This window comes from Macaca nemestrina, chromosome 10 (assembly GCF_043159975.1).
Source record: "Macaca nemestrina isolate mMacNem1 chromosome 10, mMacNem.hap1, whole genome shotgun sequence".
Taxonomy (NCBI): Eukaryota; Metazoa; Chordata; class Mammalia; order Primates; family Cercopithecidae; genus Macaca; species Macaca nemestrina.
The window spans coordinates 70,754,742-70,775,394 of record NC_092134.1 but is presented as its reverse complement, the minus strand read 5'-3'; the positions used below and the strand labels follow the sequence as shown (position 1 = coordinate 70,775,394).

General features: G+C 36.6%; 1 protein-coding gene across 5 annotated transcripts in view; it reads left to right on the top strand.

The window, feature by feature from the left end:
• The window catches only part of LOC105474040 (MON2 homolog, regulator of endosome-to-Golgi trafficking), a 143,717-nt gene that overhangs the window by 49,963 nt on the left and 73,101 nt on the right, over window positions 1-20,653 (top strand). For all 5 annotated transcript variants that reach the window (XM_011728345.3, XM_071071518.1, XM_011728347.3 and 2 more), the window contains 6 exons: window positions 8,389-8,513; window positions 8,957-9,093; window positions 9,823-9,976; window positions 16,569-16,801; window positions 18,960-19,041; window positions 19,640-19,824. In XM_011728345.3, the coding sequence (XP_011726647.1) occupies window positions 8,389-8,513; window positions 8,957-9,093; window positions 9,823-9,976; window positions 16,569-16,801; window positions 18,960-19,041; window positions 19,640-19,824 (916 nt within the window). The remainder of the gene's footprint in view (window positions 1-8,388; window positions 8,514-8,956; window positions 9,094-9,822; window positions 9,977-16,568; window positions 16,802-18,959; window positions 19,042-19,639; window positions 19,825-20,653) is intronic.

Sequence of the window (20,653 nt, the reverse complement as noted above, 5' to 3'; positions counted from 1 at the left end):
GAGGTTGGGAGTTCAAGACCAGCCTGGCCAACATGGAGAAACCCCGTTTCTCCTAAAACTACAAAATTAGCCAGGCATGGTGGTACATGCCTGTAATCCCAGCTAATCAGGAGGCTGAGGCAGGAGAATCGCTTGAACCCAGGAGGCGGAGGTTGTGGTGAGCCAAGATTGTGCCACTGCACTCCAGCCTGGGCAACAAGAGCAAAACTCCATCTCTAAATAAATAAATAAGTATAATTGGAATGTTTTAGCACAAAGAAATGATAAATGCTGAGGTGATGTGTAGCCCATTTCCTCTGACGTGATGATTACGCATTATACGCCTGTATCAGAATGTTTCATGTACTCTATAAATGTTACATACCTACTATATACTCATAAAAATTTTAAAAAATATTTTTAAGTAAACAAAATAGTGGAAATGAAAATAATTACAATATAGTAGTATCAGTCACCATGGAAAGTCAATAGGATAGGAGGGAGTTTTAAAAAGGAGAAGAACTTTAAGGGCCATTGTAGTTTCCATAGTTGCTGTTAAATCAGATGGCCAGGTCATATGGTGGTCCAAGTGTTCAGAAAGTTTTTATTTTTGTCACTAGGCCAACTAAATACCACATCCTCACTTGTTCCCTAAATATTAGCAGGGCTGTCTTAGAAGGGCTCCTCCTTCTTTCTTTAGAATGTTACTTAACTACATTAAGTTAAGACTATAGGAAGAGAAAACAGTTCCGCTTTTCCTTTTCATATCCACTAGTCAGTCCTGGAGAAACAAGTATTCGGTTCTCCTCAGTAATGCAGCCTAGTTACATCTTCATAGTAACAAATGCAGAATTCACATTTTGTTTCTGTTGCTAACCAGGACCTCCCAACTTATTTATCATCATCTTTTTTTTTTGATGCTATGGGTTGAATTATATCCCCCAAAATTAATATATTGAAGCCCCAGTCCCCAACATGACAGTATTTGGATATGTGGCCTTTGGGAGATAATTAGGCTTAGATGAAGACATGAGGGCGGGACCCTCATGATTGGATTAGTTCCCTCATAGAAGGACACCAGAGCATGCTTGCTCTCTCACTTTCTTGCCTTCCACCATGTGAAGACAAAGGAAGAAAGCACCCATTTGCAAGCTCAGAACAGGGCCCTCAGCAGAACCTGACCATGCTAACACCTCCATCTCTTATTTCCAGCCTCTAGAATTGTGACAACCAAATTTCTGTCATTTAAGCCACCCAGTCTCTGGTTATCTTGTTATAACAGACTAAAGATACTTGGGCCAAGCTGAGATTCTTGGTTTCTCTCTATCAATTCTGTTATTTAACAATTTGTCTAATAACCTTTTCAGAGATATAGATATCTTAATTCCTGAGTAATTTCCATTTTGGATAAAATTTTTTTATTGAGTTCTTCTTTTCTGGACACTGTACAGAGTAATTGTCTTAGTTCAGGCTGCTATATAAAATATGTCAGAAACTGTGTAGCTTAAATCTCAAAGTTCTGGAGCCTCAGAAATCTAAGATCAAGCTGCTAGCATATCTGGTGTCTGGTAAGGGTGCACCTCCTGGTTTGCAGATGTCTGTCTTCTCATTTTATTCTTATATGGTGGAAAGTAGAGAGAGGAAGAAGCCTCTCAAGTATCTTCTTATAAGGGCACATCCCATTCATGAGGGTTTCAGCCTTATGACCTAATTTCCTCCCAAAGACTCCACCTTCAAATATCATCCCACTGGCAAATAGGCTTCAATACATAAATTTTGGGAGTATATAAACATTTAGACCATAGCATTGCTTTGCACACATTAATTCATTTTAACTTTACTACAGCCGTATGAAGCAGGCATTCATATTTGTGTTTTACAGCTGAGAAAATGAGGACCAGGAAGCTTATATAATTTGCCTGAGATGATGCAGTTTATAAGCTGCAAAACTGGGGTGTTCACTAATTTTTTAGGCTCCATAACACACACTTTTAACCCCACTGCACTTTACTATTTCACTGTTTTCTTAGTTCTCGCTCTCTTTTTTTTTTTTCTTTCTTCAAGGCTGACAGTGCCAAATTTCTTGTATTGCTTCTATACCATTCGTATTTTGACCTACGTCCCTTTAATTGGCGTTTGGCGGGGGTGTAGGGGGACAACGTGGGACAGATGACAGCACAGCCAGCAACAGAAAAAAATTGAAAGTTACTGTCTAAAGGAAGAGGAAGGCCTGTTTTCCTGCTTTACTTGTGAATTGTGGGTGATGATCAACTGGTAAAACTGGTTCCCAATAGGGAGCTCTAGGACTGTGTTTGCGAAGTTGAGATTTTCAGATATATATAAGAAAGTAATTCCTCAGTATTGTAATTGGCTACATTGGGACATGTTAGCTTAGAAAAATTTAGACATTCTACATTTTCTTTAAGGGCAAAAGTTAGAGGTCTGGTAGTTGTGGGGTAAGCTATATATGGTTGATGTGCGATGCCTCTCTCTTATTTCTCTGTATTTTCTCTATTTAAACCTGGAAATGGTACATCTCCTAGAAGACATACTAGAGGAATAATTCTTATACTTTTTAGTCGCAAGACTGCTTTATACTCTTATTAATTTTTTTTTTTTTTTTGCAAGAGGAAGTGGTCATTTAATAAATAACCATGTGGAAGAGGGTGTGCTACCATTCAGAACACCTCAACAGGTCACAGAATGTTCCAGAGCAGAAAGGCGCTGGGGATGCCCTGGCTGTCTGCCATCTCTGGCAGCACACCACTGTTCCAATCATTCAGCCCTTTGTGTCCCTACTGGTCGCTGAAGTCGCCTCAGCTGAGTGATACTGGGGGTGGGTGGTGGAAGGAGAATGCTGGGAGGGAGTGACACTTGGCGATCCAAGACAGAGGTATCAGGACCCAAAATAAATCATGTTGAATGCCCTATGAAAACAGTGACCCCCTTTATATTCTTAAAAAATATTTAGGAGCTTTTGTGTATGTGAGTTATTTCTATCATTATTTACTTTATTAAGAATTAAAGCTGAAATGATACTAAACCTATTGCATGTTAACATAAATTATTTTATGAAAAATAATTATGTCTTAAAAATTATTTTTCATTTTCTAAATGTAAATGTCTTGAATGTCTGGCTTAATAGGAGACAGCTGGATTCTCATATCTTTTGTCTTCATTCTGTTGTGATGTTTTTTGGGTTGGCACATAACGATGAAAATCTGGCTTCATAAAGACATGTAGTTGAAAGGCAGAATTATATTAATGGCTTTTTTAGGTAATAATGGTGGACGTTCTTCTTTGATACTGTATCAAATGGAACCAATGACGCTTTCTTTGTTTTGTTGTTTTTTTGAGACAGTCTTGCTCTGTCGCCCAGGCTGGAATGCAGTGTCGCCATCTCGGCTCACTGCAAGCTCCGCCTCCCGGGTTCATGCCATTCTCCTGCCTCAGCCTCCCGAGTAGCTGGGACTACAGGCGCCCACCACTACGCCCGGCTAATGTTTTGTATTTTTAGTAGAGACAAGGGTTCCCCATGTTAGCCAGGATGATCTCGATCTCCTGACCTTGTGATGCGCCCACCTCTGCCTCCCAAAGTGTTGGGATTACAGCATGAGCCACCGCACCCTGCCGGCACTTTCTTACAGGTCTAGGATCTGAAACTCTTTTTTTTTTTTGAGACGGAGTCTCGCTGTGTTGCCCAGGCTGGAGTGCAGTGTTGCGATCGCGGCTCACTGTAAGCTGTGCCTCCTGGGTTCACGCCATTATCCTGCCTCAGCCTCCCAAGTAGCTGGGACTACAGGTGCCTGCCACCACGCCTGGCTAATTTTTTGTATTTTTAGTAGAGACGGAGTTTCACTACGTTAGCCAGGATGGTCTCGATCTCCTGACCTTGTGATCTGCCTGTCTCGGCCTCCCGAAGTGCTGGGATTACACAGGCATGAGCCACGGCTCCTGGCCTCTGAAACATTTTTATACTGTGTTACAGTAACATTCATTTCATTGGTCTTACACTTCAAATGGATCTTTTAGTCATGCATGATTTTGTAATATCATGTATTTTAGTTGTGTAGATATTCCAAATGTTATCACTTCCTGCAGTATCAAATATTACATTTGTTAGTATCACCACCATTTATCAGAAGAGTCTTAGGTTATAGGGTAGATGCAAGTTTTTTTAAATTCTAATTTTTGTTTGAAAGCTCAAATTTTATTATTGACAACACTGTCAGTTGTTTACCCTAAAGTGACAGGCGTACTTTGTTTATTTTTGAAAAACTGTTTGTACAGTATACACAAATGTAAATAATCATGATTTACCATTTGCTTTTTCAGTTAAAATGTTATTCCACAGAGTAAAAAGACTGGTTCAGTTCACAGCTATGCTTTTCTTCCAACAATGATGGTACTTTGATACACAGCAAAAATGCTTCATGTGTACTTCCTGTTTTGTCGCACAGAACGTTAAAAAGACATGTGCTTGTCCAGGCGCAGTGGCTCACGCCTAAAATTGCAGCACTTTGGGAGGCTGAGGCAGGTGAATCACCTGAGGTCAGAGTTCGAAACCAGCCTGACCAACCAGTGAAACCCCATCTCTACTAAAAAATACAAAAAATTAGCCAGGGATGGTGGCAGGCGCCTGTAATCCCAGCTATGTGGGAGACTGAGGCAGGAGAATCGCTTGAACCTGGGAGGCGGAATTTGTAGTGAACTGAGATCGTGCCATTGCACTCCAGCCTAGGCGACAAGAGCGAGACTACATCTCAAAAAAAAAAAAAAAGACACATACTTATGGGTCAGATTTAACAAAATCAGTATGTGTTTTATTTTTATTTTAGTTTTGTTTATTATGGCTCTTTTAAAAAAAAATAATTTTTTTTTTACGATGGAATTTCGCTCTCATTGCCCAGGATGGAGTGCAGTGGCGCGATCTTGGCATGATCTCGGCTCACTGCAACCTCTGCCTCCCAGGTTCAAACGATTCTCCAGCCTCAGCCTCCCAAGTAGCTGGGATTACAGGTGCCTGCCACGATGCCCAGCTAATTTTGAAAATATTTTTGGTAGAGATGGGGTTTCACCATGTTGGCAAGGCTAGTTTTGAACTCCTGACCTCAAGTGATCCACCCGCCTCAGCCTCCCAAAGTGGAAAGATTACAGGCATGAGCCACCTCGCCCAGCCCGTTTATTATGGTTCTTAAGTAAAACCTTTTTTTTTTTTTTTTTAAATCATGTGTGGCAGTGAAGAATCCAATGACACTAGTACAGTTTGGGGTTACTGCCTTGATTTCTTCTAAGGCACCAGCCATTTGGCCCACTGTTGCTTTTGTACCATCAGTACAAATGTCAGTGTATTGAAAATGACAAATAATATATTATGAAAATAAGTTTGAAATTGCAGACCACCTGAAATGGCCTCAGGGACTCCTAAGGGGCCCAGGGACCACACTTTGGGAATGACTACCCTGCAGAATTTTGTGCTTCCCAGTATTCACCAGGTTATCCTACTCTATCAGGTAGTTCAAGGGTGAAGATAATTAATCTTCAAAGGTTCTGTTAATATATCTAGAGTGACTAGAGGAAATTAGAATATCTCACTCATTAGGTATATTAGAATTTATCACTCATTAGAATTTAGAAATTAGAATTTCTCACTCATTAGGTATATTAATAGCTGCTATACTATATTCTTTTCCCTTTCTGCATCCAAGATAGGTGCTTTTCTGCTCTCTGAATCACTTAGGATGTGTGCCCAGATATCTTTCCTTAAACAAGTACCCGTAAGGAATTTATGAAACTTAATTATAAGAGGCTGGGTGTGGTGGCTCATGCCTGTAATTCCATCACTTTGGGAGGCCAAGGCAGGTGGATCACTTGAGGTCAGGAGTTCGAGACCATCCTGGCCAACATGGCGAAACTCCACCATCTCTACTAAAAATACAAAAATTAGCTGGGCACGGTGGCTTGTAATCCCACCTTCTCAGGAGGCTAAGGCACGAGAATCACTTGAACCCAGGAGGTGGAGGTTGTAGTGAGCCAAGATTGAGCCACTGTACCCCAGCCTGGGCAACAGAGTGAAACTCTGTCTCAAAAAAAAAAAAAAAAAAAAAAGGCTCACACATCTCTTTTCTGCCCTTGACTTACTGTTTTTAGAAAGGAATGAATAAGGCTAAATTGTCTTGTCCAAATGAATTTTCTACTTCTTCACAGACAGTTCTCTGACAATAGATCTCATCACTACCAAATCCATTAGCTCCAAGGTTGTTAACTCTGACAAGCTCCTGACAAATAGACTCCTGCATGAATGTGCTACCAGATTTTCTTCATTGTCTCCCAAGTCAACACTTATATACAGGATTCTTTAATAGATATATATGTGATACTGAGATTAGAATGTCTACCTCAGTAACTTTGATTCATCTTAAGCCATCAGATGTCTCTTGATATTTAGATAATAATCTAGTACCAAAGTACTGCAGGAGTTCAAAAACATTCATCACCCTTCATGTTAGTATAGTGGAGTTTATGACGTATCTGGGTCACAAAAATTGAATTTACACCATAAATGCTAATCTTAATACCTGTTTCCTTATGAGTGCAGCCACTTGGTGGAAAGACTTAACAGATTCATAGTAGGTTTTCTCCATTGAGGCCCTTGTTCAGTGTTCAGTGCTCTCAACACTAGTTCTCTGCTCAAACTTTCACACTTGACAAGAAGAAACAAAAGAAGAACAAGGTTCCAGACTTCAGGAGAGAGGCTTTTTTACCCAAATCACAAGATTGTAGTGGTTCCAGTATAAACTGATAAATGATTGGTTTGTGTTATAGTCGTTGTGTTGTAGAGAAAAAATGATATACTTTTCAAGGCAAGTTTTATAATGTTATTCCTTTGACTGTAATGTACTTGATGTTTATGAGATCCTTTGTATTCTTGCCTCAGAGCTTAGCTGATGAACCTTAAATTCGTTCACACACACTTATGCCACTTATGCCACTTGTAAAGCTGATATCGCACTTGTTGAAGGACTTGTTAGTATTTAAACCCTCCAGTAGATAGAGCTGTTGTCCACCGAATCACTAACATGGGTCTTTCTTTTTCAGTTCTTTCTCTAAAGGGGTGTCATTTTGTTTAGAAAAAATAATGCCCTCTTCATTTGCATGGCACTTTATCATGTTTAGGGAATGTTTTTCTTCTTACATTTTTCTCATTTGATTTCCCAGAAAGATGTAGATATTTTCATCCTTTATTTATAAGAAAGGCAACCATGCTTGTCTTCATGCACAAGGTTGCTGGATAAAGAAGTTGAGCCACCTGACTCCTGATCTAGTTCTTTTAAACTAAGCTTTATCATGTTTAGGACAATGCCAAGCCTCTGCATACACTTCCCCAGTCATTAGCAGTCTAAGTGATAATGTTTTTAGTTATTCCTCCTACTGTGTCATTATGATTATGATTATGTCCTTATTTTAAGCATCCAGTTAAAGATACTGAAAGGCATTAGAAAATACTAGCAGCTAAGACTTTGCACTGAAAGGCTGAAGGCTACTATATTTCTCCAAATTTGTTGTCTCACTCATTTTGAGATACCCCAGCTAAAACATCCAATAACTTGCTGCACCTACTAGCAAGAATCATATGGCCTAATAATCACCACGTCAGCTTAATTTTTACCTCGAGAGGTCCTGCTGTGTTGTCAATTAATAAGTAACAAAAACAATCCATTTACCTTTGAGTAAACTGGTTAGCTTTTGTTTGTTCATTCATTCAGTTACCAGACATGTAATGAATAATGCCTTGGGTGTGCCTCAAGCATTATTTATTTATAATGAGCTTGCTGAGAAATGGTCTATATTAGCAACAACAGTAATGATAATTAATACTTAATTAGCAGTACAGGCCCTGTTCTAAGAGTTATATACTTTACATCTGTCAACAACTGCTATAGGTTCCTCCTTATTTTTCTACTACACAATTTATACTAAGCACCCTTCGGCTTGCCTCATTGTTTCTTTAGTAGCAAAAGAAAGTATGGAAAAACTGCTTTGAAGAATAGAACATGCATCCTGTCAGCAGTTTGTGTGGTACATGCTATCTGGCAGTTTTTAGAAATGGAGATGGCATGATGGTATTCTCTGCTTTCTAAAGAGCAAGGACAAAGGATTAACCGTATTAGCAGATTACTGATGTTTTCAGGGATATATTTAGAGAAACACTGTGATTATTTTTACCGTTAACCTTTCCATGTATAACTACATTTCCTTTCTCTGCTTCTCCACTCCCCATTAAGAGTTTGATTTCTAATCTAAAAGATTTTATTGGTTTGTCCATAGCACTAAGTTAAGAATAAGAACACAGTCTATAATTCTTCTCTTTGATTCAAATAAATAGTATTAAAAATCATATATTTTTAGGTAACTGAATGTGAGATATTTCTGTCACTTCTGGTGAAATTTCTGGATGCAGATAAACCACAGTGGCTACGAGCTGTTGCAGTGGAATCAATACACAGATTCTGTGTGCAACCTCAACTATTAAGGTAAAACCTTAGCAATAGTTTGTTAAATAGATAGGTTAATGTTTATTAACCTGTAAAGTAACCTATAATAGGTTAATAAACTAGTCAGAAGACTTTTGGTATTTATTCCCAATATTAGTGATTTCTAAACAAAGAAAATAGGATATTGTATCTATAAGGAGGGATAGGGTGTGTAGATGTGGAAAAGAGCTGTGAGGTAAACACATGGTGAGTGATAGACATCAGTCTGAATTTACTGATTTAATATAGCCAAAATAATTTTTTTTAGAACTGTGACTTCTTTCTGAACCTTTGTCCTAAATTAGTAAAATCATTCAGGTGTAATGAAGAATTTTTGAGTATAGCTTGGTAACTCTTCCAGTAATATCACTTGCTATAAAAAGGTTTAAAATTTTTAATAGATTCAAATGTTTTTCCCAAAAACATTTTAAATTATTTTACAGGTCATTTTGTCAGTCCTATGATATGAAACAGCATTCTACCAAGGTTTTTCGTGATATTGTAAATGCACTGGGATCTTTTATACAGTCCTTGTTTCTTGTCCCCCCTACTGGAAATCCTGCTACAAGCAACCAAGCTGGTAAAAACATATTCATAATTTTCTTTCTTATATTCTGCCATAAGTTACAGTATTGACCATTCTGAGAGGATATTATGAAATTCTGTGACTAGAGAAATGTGGGTTACCTAAATATGTTGGTAGTAAAGAATTGCACCTAAAGAATAATCTGATCTCACTGAAGCAGTTGTGTTTTTTTTCCAAAATAGATTTTCTTCTCTGACATACTTTCAGTTTCTCTGATCACATAAGAACAAAAGTTTAGATGCTAATCTTCATTTTAAAAGAATCTATTTGATGACTCCCTTTGAAGAGTCTAGATGGTTACCGCCTCAGGAAGACTTAGTCCCTCTCTTAAAGGAGTTAACATGGTTGGAGTTTGTTTGGGAATCTATATGGTTTATTGTTTCCCTTTACCTTCCTTCTCTTCCACTTTGTACTGAGTGATGGTTTTGTATACTTTATTGCCACTTCTGATAAAAAGTGGTTTAATTAAAGATATGCTAAACATTTATCAGTATTTTTACTTCCAATAGTAGCTTTTATTTTAAAAAGGGAAATGGTATTTTAGGGAAATAGGAAGACTCTCTGATAGACAAAATAGCACTGATAAATTTCATTTATTTCTGCAGTACCCATTCTGATAGTACAGGATATTTTTTTAAAGATTGGCCAGGTATTTGAATATTACTGATTTGTAGTCAAGTAGTAAAGTAATATCTTTCCTTTTTTTCCCTTCTTCTCTAACAGGAAACAATAATTTAGGTGGCTCAGTCTCAGCACCAGCTAACTCAGGAATGGTGGGGATTGGTGGAGGTGTTACTTTGCTGCCAGCATTTGAATATAGGGGAACCTGGATACCTATTCTGACAATCACAGTTCAAGGCAGTGCGAAAGCCACCTAGTAAGTAGTAGTAGCATTATTTTATAAAGAATTATATTGTTGGGAGTGATATTTAACCTAAAATGCTTCTCTCTGTATTATATTTTAAATTTTAGATCCAGTATTTCTAATGTATTTTAGAGCTCATTTTCTTTTGTCATAGTATGAAAATTGCATCTAGGACTGGATTTTATCTGTTTTCTTTATTAGTTTGTAGACTAACAGCATTACAAAATAAAATATGATTTCTTTACATATGGACCTATTAGCTTTCCTATACAGCTTTTTGGTTTAAGTATATTAATTAGTTTCAGACCACTTGGGCTTAGGTCGTCTAGTATTAGCTGAGTTACTTTCAGCAAATTAATCTTTTTTTTTTTTTTTTTTTTTTTTTTTTTTTTTTTTGAGACGGAGGCTCGCTCTGTCGCCCAGGCTGGAGTGCAGTGGCGCGATCTCGGCTCACTGCAAGCTCCGCCTCCCGGGTTCACGCCATTCTCCTGCCTCAGCCTCCCAAGTAGCTGGGACTACAGGCGCCCACAACCGCGCCCGGCTAATTTTTTGTATTTTTAGTAGAGACGGGGTTTCACCGTGGTCTCGATCTCCTGACCTTGTGATCCGCCCGCCTCGGCCTCCCAAAGTGCTGGGATTACAGGCGTGAGCCACCGCGCCCGGCTCTTTTCTTTTTTTACCTCATTTCTCTCATCTATACAATGGAAGTAGTGATATATCTAATTTTCAGAATTCTATGTGTAAGAAAAGTTATTTTAAGTGCTTATCTAATCATATTCTTAGGGTTTAACACATGGAAATTTTAGTTTTTAATTAATTAAAAGTGTTTAATGGATTCCATATCTGTTATTTTTAAATTGTTTGTCATTAGCCATTTCAGTTTAACAAATGCATACTCAATAATGTATTACTGATTTTTTCTTAAGTCTTAATGAAATACAGAAATAAGGCAATCAATACTACATGGATTTAACATTGCTACAGTTACTATGAGGCAGTTATAGATGTATTTTAGTAATTGGTATGTATAATTAAAACTATCCTTGGCTGGGTACGGTGACTCAAGCCTGTAATCCCAGCACTTTGGGAGGCCGATGTGGGCAGAACATTGAGGTCAGGAGTTTGAGACCAGCCTGGCCAACGTGGTGAAACCCCACCTCTACTACAAATACAATACAAAAATGAGCTGCTTCGTGGTGTGCGCCTGTAATCCCAGCTACTTGGGAAGCTGAGACACCAGCATCGCTCGAACCTAGGAGACAGAGGTTGCAGTGAGCCGAGATCATGCCACTGCACTCCAGCCTGGGTGACAGAGCGAGACTATGTCTAAAAATAAAATAAAACTATCCTTATGACATAAATCAAGACTTAATGCGATACAGACTCAGGAGGCTGAGGCAGGAGAATCACTTTAGTTCAGGAGTTGGAGTATAGCCTGGGTAACCGCGAAACCCCATCTCTTAAAAAAAATAGAAATGAAACAGAATCTTTGACTAGTTAAAATCATCACTTTCTCTGGTATGTCAGTCTGTACTGTATCATCCTAGGTATATTTTACCTTGCAGCTTTATTTTGCCTAAAATTATAAAAGAATAGAGTCATAGAAGACTGAAATATTTTAATTAAAAGTCATTGTTATTTTTGGTCATTTATATTAAAACTACTTAGTATTTTATAGGCTTTGCCTTGTACAAAAGGTAATGACTCAAGTTGTAAAAGAATCAGATATCTAGCGCTAAAGGAGACATTAATTATCTAGTTCACCGTCTCACCTCATTTTATAATCTGAACAAACACCAACACAGAAGAAAATTTTTGCTTCATAGAGCTTACACTTCAGTGAGTGAGACGGTAAATAAATAAATACACGAGTAAATATATAATATAACCTTGGGGTAGTGGTTAACTTGAAGATAAAGCAAGTTAAGAGGATAGAGAATGACCAAGGAGAAGATGGGGACAGAAAGGGTCTCCCTGAGGAGATAATACTGAGCAGACACAGAAAGGGAGGGAGTGAAAATGTGTGCTTGAGGAAGAAAAACAATAGCAACAAGCCACAAAATAATAAATACTTGTCTGGGTTGTAGAACTTCTTTTGAAAATTTATTAGTAAAAGCCTACAAACAAATTGTTTATTAATACTGGATTTTAATTCTGCTACTAAATACTGTGATTTTGAGTATAGCACCTGATTTCACTTGACATTAATTTTCTCATCTTTCAAGATTAGGACTGAATCTCTAAAGGAACATATGCGTATATATTTTTTTAGTACTGTACATACTGAAATTGCTTGATTCTGAAATAATAAATGGCCAGAAAATATTGGGTGTTCTTTTGTACATGGGTTAGTGTGTTCACATTGGAGCTTAACCGTTGAATTGGCATCTTTTATTCATTCATTGTGAGGTTCAATATAAAATGATTTCACTATTTTCTTTGAAGGCATATGTATAAATCTTGATTGTGCATTCTGTTCTTTTATTGACTGCTTGAGTATAATTTGAAAACTTAAGTGATAGATAGATAGAAGTAGTTTTGACATAAGTATTCGTGGCATATTCTTTTATATGTATTACACTACAGATCCCTTCAAAGTTGGACTTGTGACAGTTTTTGCAATTTGAGCTTAAGTTTAAAATGTTTAAACAGATAAATTACATTTTATCTCAAAGTGGAATTTATGCAGTAATTCTAATAAAGTAGCACTGAAAAAGTGAGGTAAGAAAGTATGTGTTTTCTTTTAGGTTTATGGTATAAATAAAAAGTATAAATTACCTTTTCTCTTAACTGTTCTAGTGCTTAAAGTCTGTGCCATAGAATTGGAGAATTGGAGTTTCCGATGTTTTGGATTATTTTGTGTTTTAGATACATTTTCCCAATAGATCACATATTCTTTGAGAATAGGAATTTGTCTAACGAGATGCTTAACACTGATTTATTTAGGATGTGGCTCTCAAAGACTAATTGGTCTGGGAAAGATTAAAGCCGTAACCTCTATCTCCTCATTTGAGCTTAAGTTTCTTTCTTTTTTTTTTTTTTTTTTAACTTTCCTTTTACGTTTGGGGGTACATGTGAAGGTTTGTTAAATAGGTAAATGTGTCATGGGGATTTGTTGTATGTATTGTTTCATCACCCAGATGTTAACCCCAGTACCCGACAGTTACCTTTTTTGCTCTTTCTCTTCCCACCCGCCCCCCTCAAGTAGACCTCAGTGTCTGGTATTTCCTTCTTTGTGTTCATAAGTTCTTATCATTTAGCCCCATTTATAAGTGTGAACGTGCAGTATTTGGTTTTCTGTTCCTGCATTAGTTTGCTAATAGCCTCCAACTCTAGAGCTTAAATTTTGTGATCAATAATGTAAATATATTTCTAATGATTACATAAATTTTTAAAAGCTCAAGAGTTGATGCCTTAATGGTAGGCTTTAGTGTCAATCAGATGAGTTTAAAAACTACTGATTAATAACTGTCATATTAGTCCTCAGTTTTATTATCTGTGTCTCTTAGGGTTTCTGTGAGGAGTTAAATGAGATAGTACATATTTAAAAAGTAGAGTCCCAGGCTAAGAGTGTTTGCTCAATGAATGATCACTGTATATAGATGTTCTTATTATGTTTTTTTTAAATTTAGCATTTCTTTATTAATTACCTACCTTGATGATTCAGAAACTTTAAGATATTGAGGTAGGACATTTTCTTAGCTTTTTTATTGTAATCTTTAGTAATTTCAATTTTACTTTCGAGATAATTCATATGCCATGAAATTCACCCTTTTACAGTGTACAATTCATGTTTCATTATGTTACAAAGTTGTACAACCGTTACCACTACCTAATTCCAGAAAGTTTTCATCACCCCTAAAAGAAACCTCATACCCATTAGCAGTCATTTCCCAATCCCTCTTCTTCTAGCCCCTTAGCAACCACTAATCTGCTTTCTGCATCTATTGATTTGCCAATTCTGGATATTTCATATAAATGGAATCACACAAATGTTCTTTTGTTTTTTTTTCAATAGATACGTAATAAATGTACATATTTTCAGGGTAAATGTGATATTTTGATACATTTATATAATGTGTAGTGATCAAATCAGGGTAATTTTGTTATCACCCCTAACATTTATCTTTATGGTGGGAACATTTGAATTCTTGTGTTCCGGCTATTTTAAAATATACAATAGATTATTGTTAACTATAGTTACCCTACTGAACTGTTAGATGCTAAATTTTATTCCTGTCTGTATAACTGTATTTTTGTACCTATTAACCTCTCTTTACCCCCAAACCTCCACCCTTCCTGGCCCCTGGAAACCACCAATCTGCTTTCTCCTTTAATGAGATCCACTTTTTTAGCTCCCATATCAGCATAATGTTTCTTTGTTTTGTTTTGTTTCTGTTTTGTTTTTTTTTTTTTGAGATGGAGTCTTGCTCTGTCGCCCATGCTGGAGTGCAGTGGCATGATCTTGGCTCACTGCAAGCTCTGCCTCCCAGGTTCACACCATTCTCCTGCCTCAGCCTCCCGAGTAGCTGGGACTACAGGCGCCCGCCACCATGCCTGACTAATTTTTTGTATTTTTTGGTAGAGATGGGTTTCACCGTGTTGGCCAGGATGATTTCGATCTCCTGACCTCGTGATCTGCCTACCTTGGCCTCCCAAAGTGCTGGGATTACAGGCATGAGCCACCACGCCCAGCCTAGCATAATGTTTTGAAGTTTCATTTGTGTTGAGAATGTGTTCTTACTTTGTTCCTTTATATGTCTGAATAATATTCCAATATATGGAATTGCTTTTTTAAATCAATTGATGCATATTGGGTTATTTTCACTTTTGTTTATTATGAATAATACTGCTATGACCTTTTGTCTACAAGGTTTTGCATAGACATGTGTTTTCTTTTTTTTTTTTTTTTTTTTTTTTTTTTTTTTTTTGAGACAGAGTCTCGCTCTGCCGCTGGGGCTGGAGTGCAGTGGCCAGATCTCAGCTCACTGCAAGCTCTGCCTCTCGGGTTTACGCCATTCTCCTGCCTCAGCCTCCCGAGTAGCTGGGACTACAGGCGCCCGCCACCTCGCCCGGCTAGTTTTTTGTATTTTTAGTAGAGACGGGGTTTCACTGTGTTAGCCAGGATGGTCTCGATCTCCTGACCTCGTGATCCGCCCGTCTCAGCCTCCCAAAGTGCTGGGATTACAGGCTTGAGCCACCGCGCCCGGCTGACATGTGTTTTCATTTCTGTTGGGTATACAACTAGTAGTGGAATTGCTGGGTAATATGGTCACTCTATGTTTAAATTTTTGAGGAAGTACCAAGTTCTTTTTCCAAGCAACTATACCGTTTTACATTCCTACCAACAGTGTGTGAGAGTTTAGATATCTCCACATCCTCAGCAATACTTGTTAATCTTTTTTATCATAGTCATCCCAGTGAGTATGAAATGATATCTTACCATGCTTTGATTTGTATTCCCTAATGACTGGCGACTGTTTGTGTGCCTCTTGGCCATTTATATATTATATTGGGCAAAATGTCTGTTCAGATTCGTTGCTCCTTTGTAATTGGATTGTCTTTTTCTTATTTAATTTTAGGAGTTATATATTCTGGATGCCTGCCTCTTATCAGATATGTGATTTGCAAAAGTTTTCTTTCATTCTGTGGGTCTTTTCATTTTCTTGATTGCTGCTTTTTGAAGTACAATTGTTTTTAACTTTGACGAATCTAATTTATCAATTTTTTCCTTTGTTGCTTGTGCTTTTGGTGTTATATCTAACAAACCTTTGCCTAATCTGAGGTCATGAGGATTTTTACCTATGTTTTCTTCTAAGAGTTTTATAATTTTAGCTCTTACATTTAGATCATTGATTCATTTTGGAGTTAATTTTGTATATGGTGTGAGATAGGGGTCCAACATCACTCTTCTGCATGTGAATATCCATTGTTCCAGAATCATTAGTTCTTTATCAATTGAATTACTCTCTCTTCTGGGGATTATTTTGCCAGATATCAATTTTAAGAGGTTTAGAACCATAGTTCACTATCTGCCATGATTTAAAACAGATGTATTGTCCTTCCTTCTGAAAACTTTCTCCTATGGGGTAAAAAATTGCTCTGCAGTTTGAACTTGACACACTGATGCTCTTATTCTCACCTTGTTGGCAGATTTGTATTTGAAATGATAGGTGAGCTGGGTATCTCACAGTGTGAAAAGCATCTTCCTCTTTATAGGAGTGATTTGATTTTATGACATCTTATTTTTAAAGCACAAGTCAGAGTTTGAGAAGTTTTATAATCGTATCTCATATTTTGCATATCAGTCTTAATTTTTCTAATATCTAATATTTAATGAAAATGTTGGCACAACTCGGGAGAACGAGAAGTAAATTATTAAAATAATTAGTTATGCCAGTGGTCAGGCCTTAATTTTTCAAATCAGGTTTTTAGAATACCATGAAGAGATCCCTTCCCTAAATGAAATAAATTTGGTAATGTCGCTTTATTTTTTGCTATTCTGTTAATCTTAATTTCTATAGTCTATAAATTGTAGAAAATAGTTTTATGTATTTTTTTGTTGTGGCTTCTCATTAGTATTCTATATTTTTCATAATTTCAGCTTAGAAATGTTGGACAAAGTTGAGCCTCCAACTATACCTGAAGGTTATGCCATGTCTGTGGCATTCCATTGTTTGCTAGACCTTGTTCGTGGAATCACAAGTATGATTGAAGGAGAGTTAGGAGAGGTTGAAACAGAATGTCAAACCACCACTGAAGAAGCTTCTTCACCAACACAGTCGTCAGAACAGCAGGATTTACAGTCAACATCAGACCAAATGGATAAGGAAATTGGTATGAGTCTGTATTTTTAATTTTTATTGGAAAAAATTTGAAATTTACCGAGAATTTGCAAAAATTGTAGTTTCTATAAGTCTTTCACCCTGATTTCTCAAGTGTTAACCACTTTCCCACATTTACCTTACCATTTTCTTGAATTATATACATGTGACTATACTTTTTTCTGACCTATTTATAGAATAAGTTGCAGACATGAAGCCATATTACTACACTTTAATGCATCAGTGTGTATTTTTTCAAAATAAGGTTAGTCTCCTGTATATCATAGTATAATCACCATCAGAAATTTAACATCAATCCAATATTACCATCTAACTCCACATCTCATTCAAATTTTGCCAGTTGCCCTAGTGATGTCCTTTTATGTGTTGCATTTAGTTGCCATGACTCAATTTAGAACAGCTTCTTAGTTTTCCTTGTTTTATATGACCTTACTTTTTTGAGTACAAGTCAGTCAGTTTGAATTTGTGTTATGTTCCTTCATAATTAAATTCAGTTTATTCATTTTTGACAAGACTGGTACAGAAATGTTGCTCTGCTGTAGTTACTGTGTCACTACATTAGGAAGCATACTACAGTATCAATTTGTGTCATTATTGGAGATGCTCACTTCTGTCAGTTGGTTAATACAATGTCAGTCTGGTTTCTTCAGTGTACAGTTAATAACTTTTTGTGGAAAAATACTTTCAGATTGCTACTACAAAAGAGTGCTTTCCCTTCTGCATTTTTTTATTTTTGAAAATTTATTCACTTATATTAGTATAGATTCATGGATTCCTATTTTATTCAGCAGATTACAGTCTTTGACTATTATTATTTGGTTTGATGCTTAGATTGTTCCCAACATGGCCAATGGGACCTCTTTCAAGATGGCCCCTGTGTCCTTTGGACATGTCCCATGCCCTTTTGACGTTCTGTGAGCACTTCCTTACTATTTGATAGAACAAGATGTTCCAGGCCGATCTCGGATGATTCTCGTCTAACCCAGGTGTCAGTCATTTCTCCAGGAAGCCCTAGTTCCTTTTAGTGGAGAATAGTATTGAAATGAACACAGGGATACTAGGTATGCTTTTCACCACTTGGATAGGAAATACATACCCATATACACACACAAGCATACATCTCTTTACATTTCTAAAATGTCTATTTCTCTATATTGAATCACCATGACATCACACTAGTTTCTTCAGTTCCAGTTCAATACCACAAGGTTTATTTTTAACTTTCCGTATTTGTAATTCCCTTCTCCAACAGTGTGGAACCTGCTCACATTTTGCTCAGTATATTTACTTATTTGCTTGATTCTCAGTGTATGTAATCAGTCTTTTGGCTGAGCCAGTTTGTTACACTGCACCCTGCCCTCACTCCAACTGGTCACACAGGCCGAGAAAGTTTGGGTTGATGAAGGGGAAGGGAAAGGAAAGGATATCAGCTGGGCATAGTGGCATGTGCCTATAATCCCAGGAGGATTGCTTGAACCCAGGAGTTTGAGTCCAGTCTGAGTAACATAACAAGACCCTGTCTCTTAAAAAAAATATATATATATATATAGGGCTGGGCGTGGTGGTTCACGCCTATAATCCCAGCACTTTGGGAGGCCGAGGGGGCAGATCACGAGGTCAGAAGTTCAAGACCAGCCTGACCAACATGGTGAAACCCCGTCTCTACTAAACATACAAAAATTAGCCGGGTGTGGTGGCACGTGCCTGTAATCCCAGCTACTCAGGAGGCTAAGGCAGCAAAATCTCTTGAACCCAGGAGGTGAAGGTTGCAGTGATCCGAGATCATGCCACTGCACTCTAGCCTGGGCAACAGAACAAGACTCCAACTCAAAAAAAAAAAAAAAAGAAAAAAGAAAAAATATATATATATATGTATATATATATATATAATTTAACTTGTGTACAGAAAGATCTGACGACAGATATTTTAAAACAACTTATTTTTAAGACTTCTTCAAGTCTGAAACTATAGTATGGCTTCTGAGTTTTCATTCTTGTAGATTTTTAAATACTGAATATTAGTACTTAATAATTAAGTTGTTAATGGAATGTTTGACATATTGTCCAGGAAAATTTTAGAATTTTACATATGAATAACTATTGTGCTATCTGTAATTAAAATTAAATATTGTATGTTTTTTTCCTTTAAGTTAGTAGGGCTGTTTGGGAAGAAATGGTGAATGCCTGTTGGTGTGGTCTTCTTGCTGCACTTTCACTCCTTCTTGATGCCAGGTATTAAGTCTTTGTAAGTTTTATATTGAATTGTGTCAGTCAGAAAAACACGTTAAAATGGTTTACTTACATTTGTCCCTAGAATTATTTTCTAATATTAGTTTTTTTATATGTGTGAAACATTATTCTTTTTCTCTCATCCCCCTTCCTCATTCTGTCCTTGCCCTGCCCCAAGCCACCAGAATTGTCGTGATGTTTTAATGGAAAATACAGTCTTAGAATTACAGAATGCCTTTTTCATTTCAAGACTTACAACTACTTTTGCAATTATGATTATGTTTAATTTCTTTGTTGTTTTTCTTTAGGATTTAAAAATTTACTGATTTCAAAATGCTTGATATTTTAAGCTAAATCTTTATGTTCTTGGTCATTTTCTTCAGTAATAAATACATGTATTATTATTCATTGCTTTTACCTAGTTCAAATTTTTCAGGTTATGTTAATAGATTAAAATTCCTTCTTAAGTATATTGGTATTATTTTGACAACATTTTTGTATAGATTTTCTTAAAACTTCACTGAAAACTTAATTCCACATCATGCTTTACAATGTAATTAAAAATAAGTTAATCAGATTAAATAAAATACTTTCTTTTCAGCACAGATGAAGCTGCCACTGAGAATATTTTAAAAGCTGAACTGACTATGGCTGCTCTTTGTGGAAGACTGGGCCTTGTAACTTCAAGAGATGCCTTTATAACTGCAATATGCAAAGGTTCCCTGCCTCCCCATTATGCTCTTACTGTATTGAATACCACCACTGCAGCTACACTTTCCAACAAATGTAAGACAGGCTTACTCAAAATTATCTCTATGTAGTGGGATGATATGGTATAGACAGATTATAGACATCTGAGTTTAAGTCTCTGCTTTTTCACATACTGACTCTGTGACCTTGGGGAAATTAATGTCCCTGAGAGCTCTTTAAAAATATGGGTTGGGGGTGGAGGGTGGGGTTGGGATATCCAAAAATCTAGAATCTAAAATCCTCCAAAATCTAAAACTTATTGAGCACTAACATGACAAAGGAAATGCTCATTGAATAAATATATAATGTGAATAGGTATATAATGCAAACGTAAGTATTTACAAATATATTATGCAAATAAATGCATCAGTATATATAATATAAATATTCAAAAATCTGAAGAAGTCTGAAATCTGAAACAGTTGTGATCCTAAGCATTTTGGATAAGGGATACTCAACTTGTAATACTGACTTTAAACAATAATTGTGAGAGTAAAATAAGATAAATCTGGAAGTCCTTTGTAAAGTATGAGATACTGTTGAAATGGTGATTGTTATTTTTTTTTTTTAATGGAACTAGTAGAACAGTAATGTTTGCAACCACTTAGGTTAAACTCACATTCGAAAACTTATTTTCTTGTTGAATTCTTTGAAAATACTTGTTTGTTATATGTAATATAAATTTCAGTGTAGTATTTAGGGTTTTTTGTTTATATGTTTTTTAATGAGACAGGGTCTCGCTATATTGCCCAGGCTGATCTCGAACTGGGCTAAAGCAGTCTTGCCTCAGCCTCCCAAGTAGTTGGTATTACAGGCTAATATTCAGTTTTCAAACTGAAAATGTATTGGTCTCTAACTTAAAAAG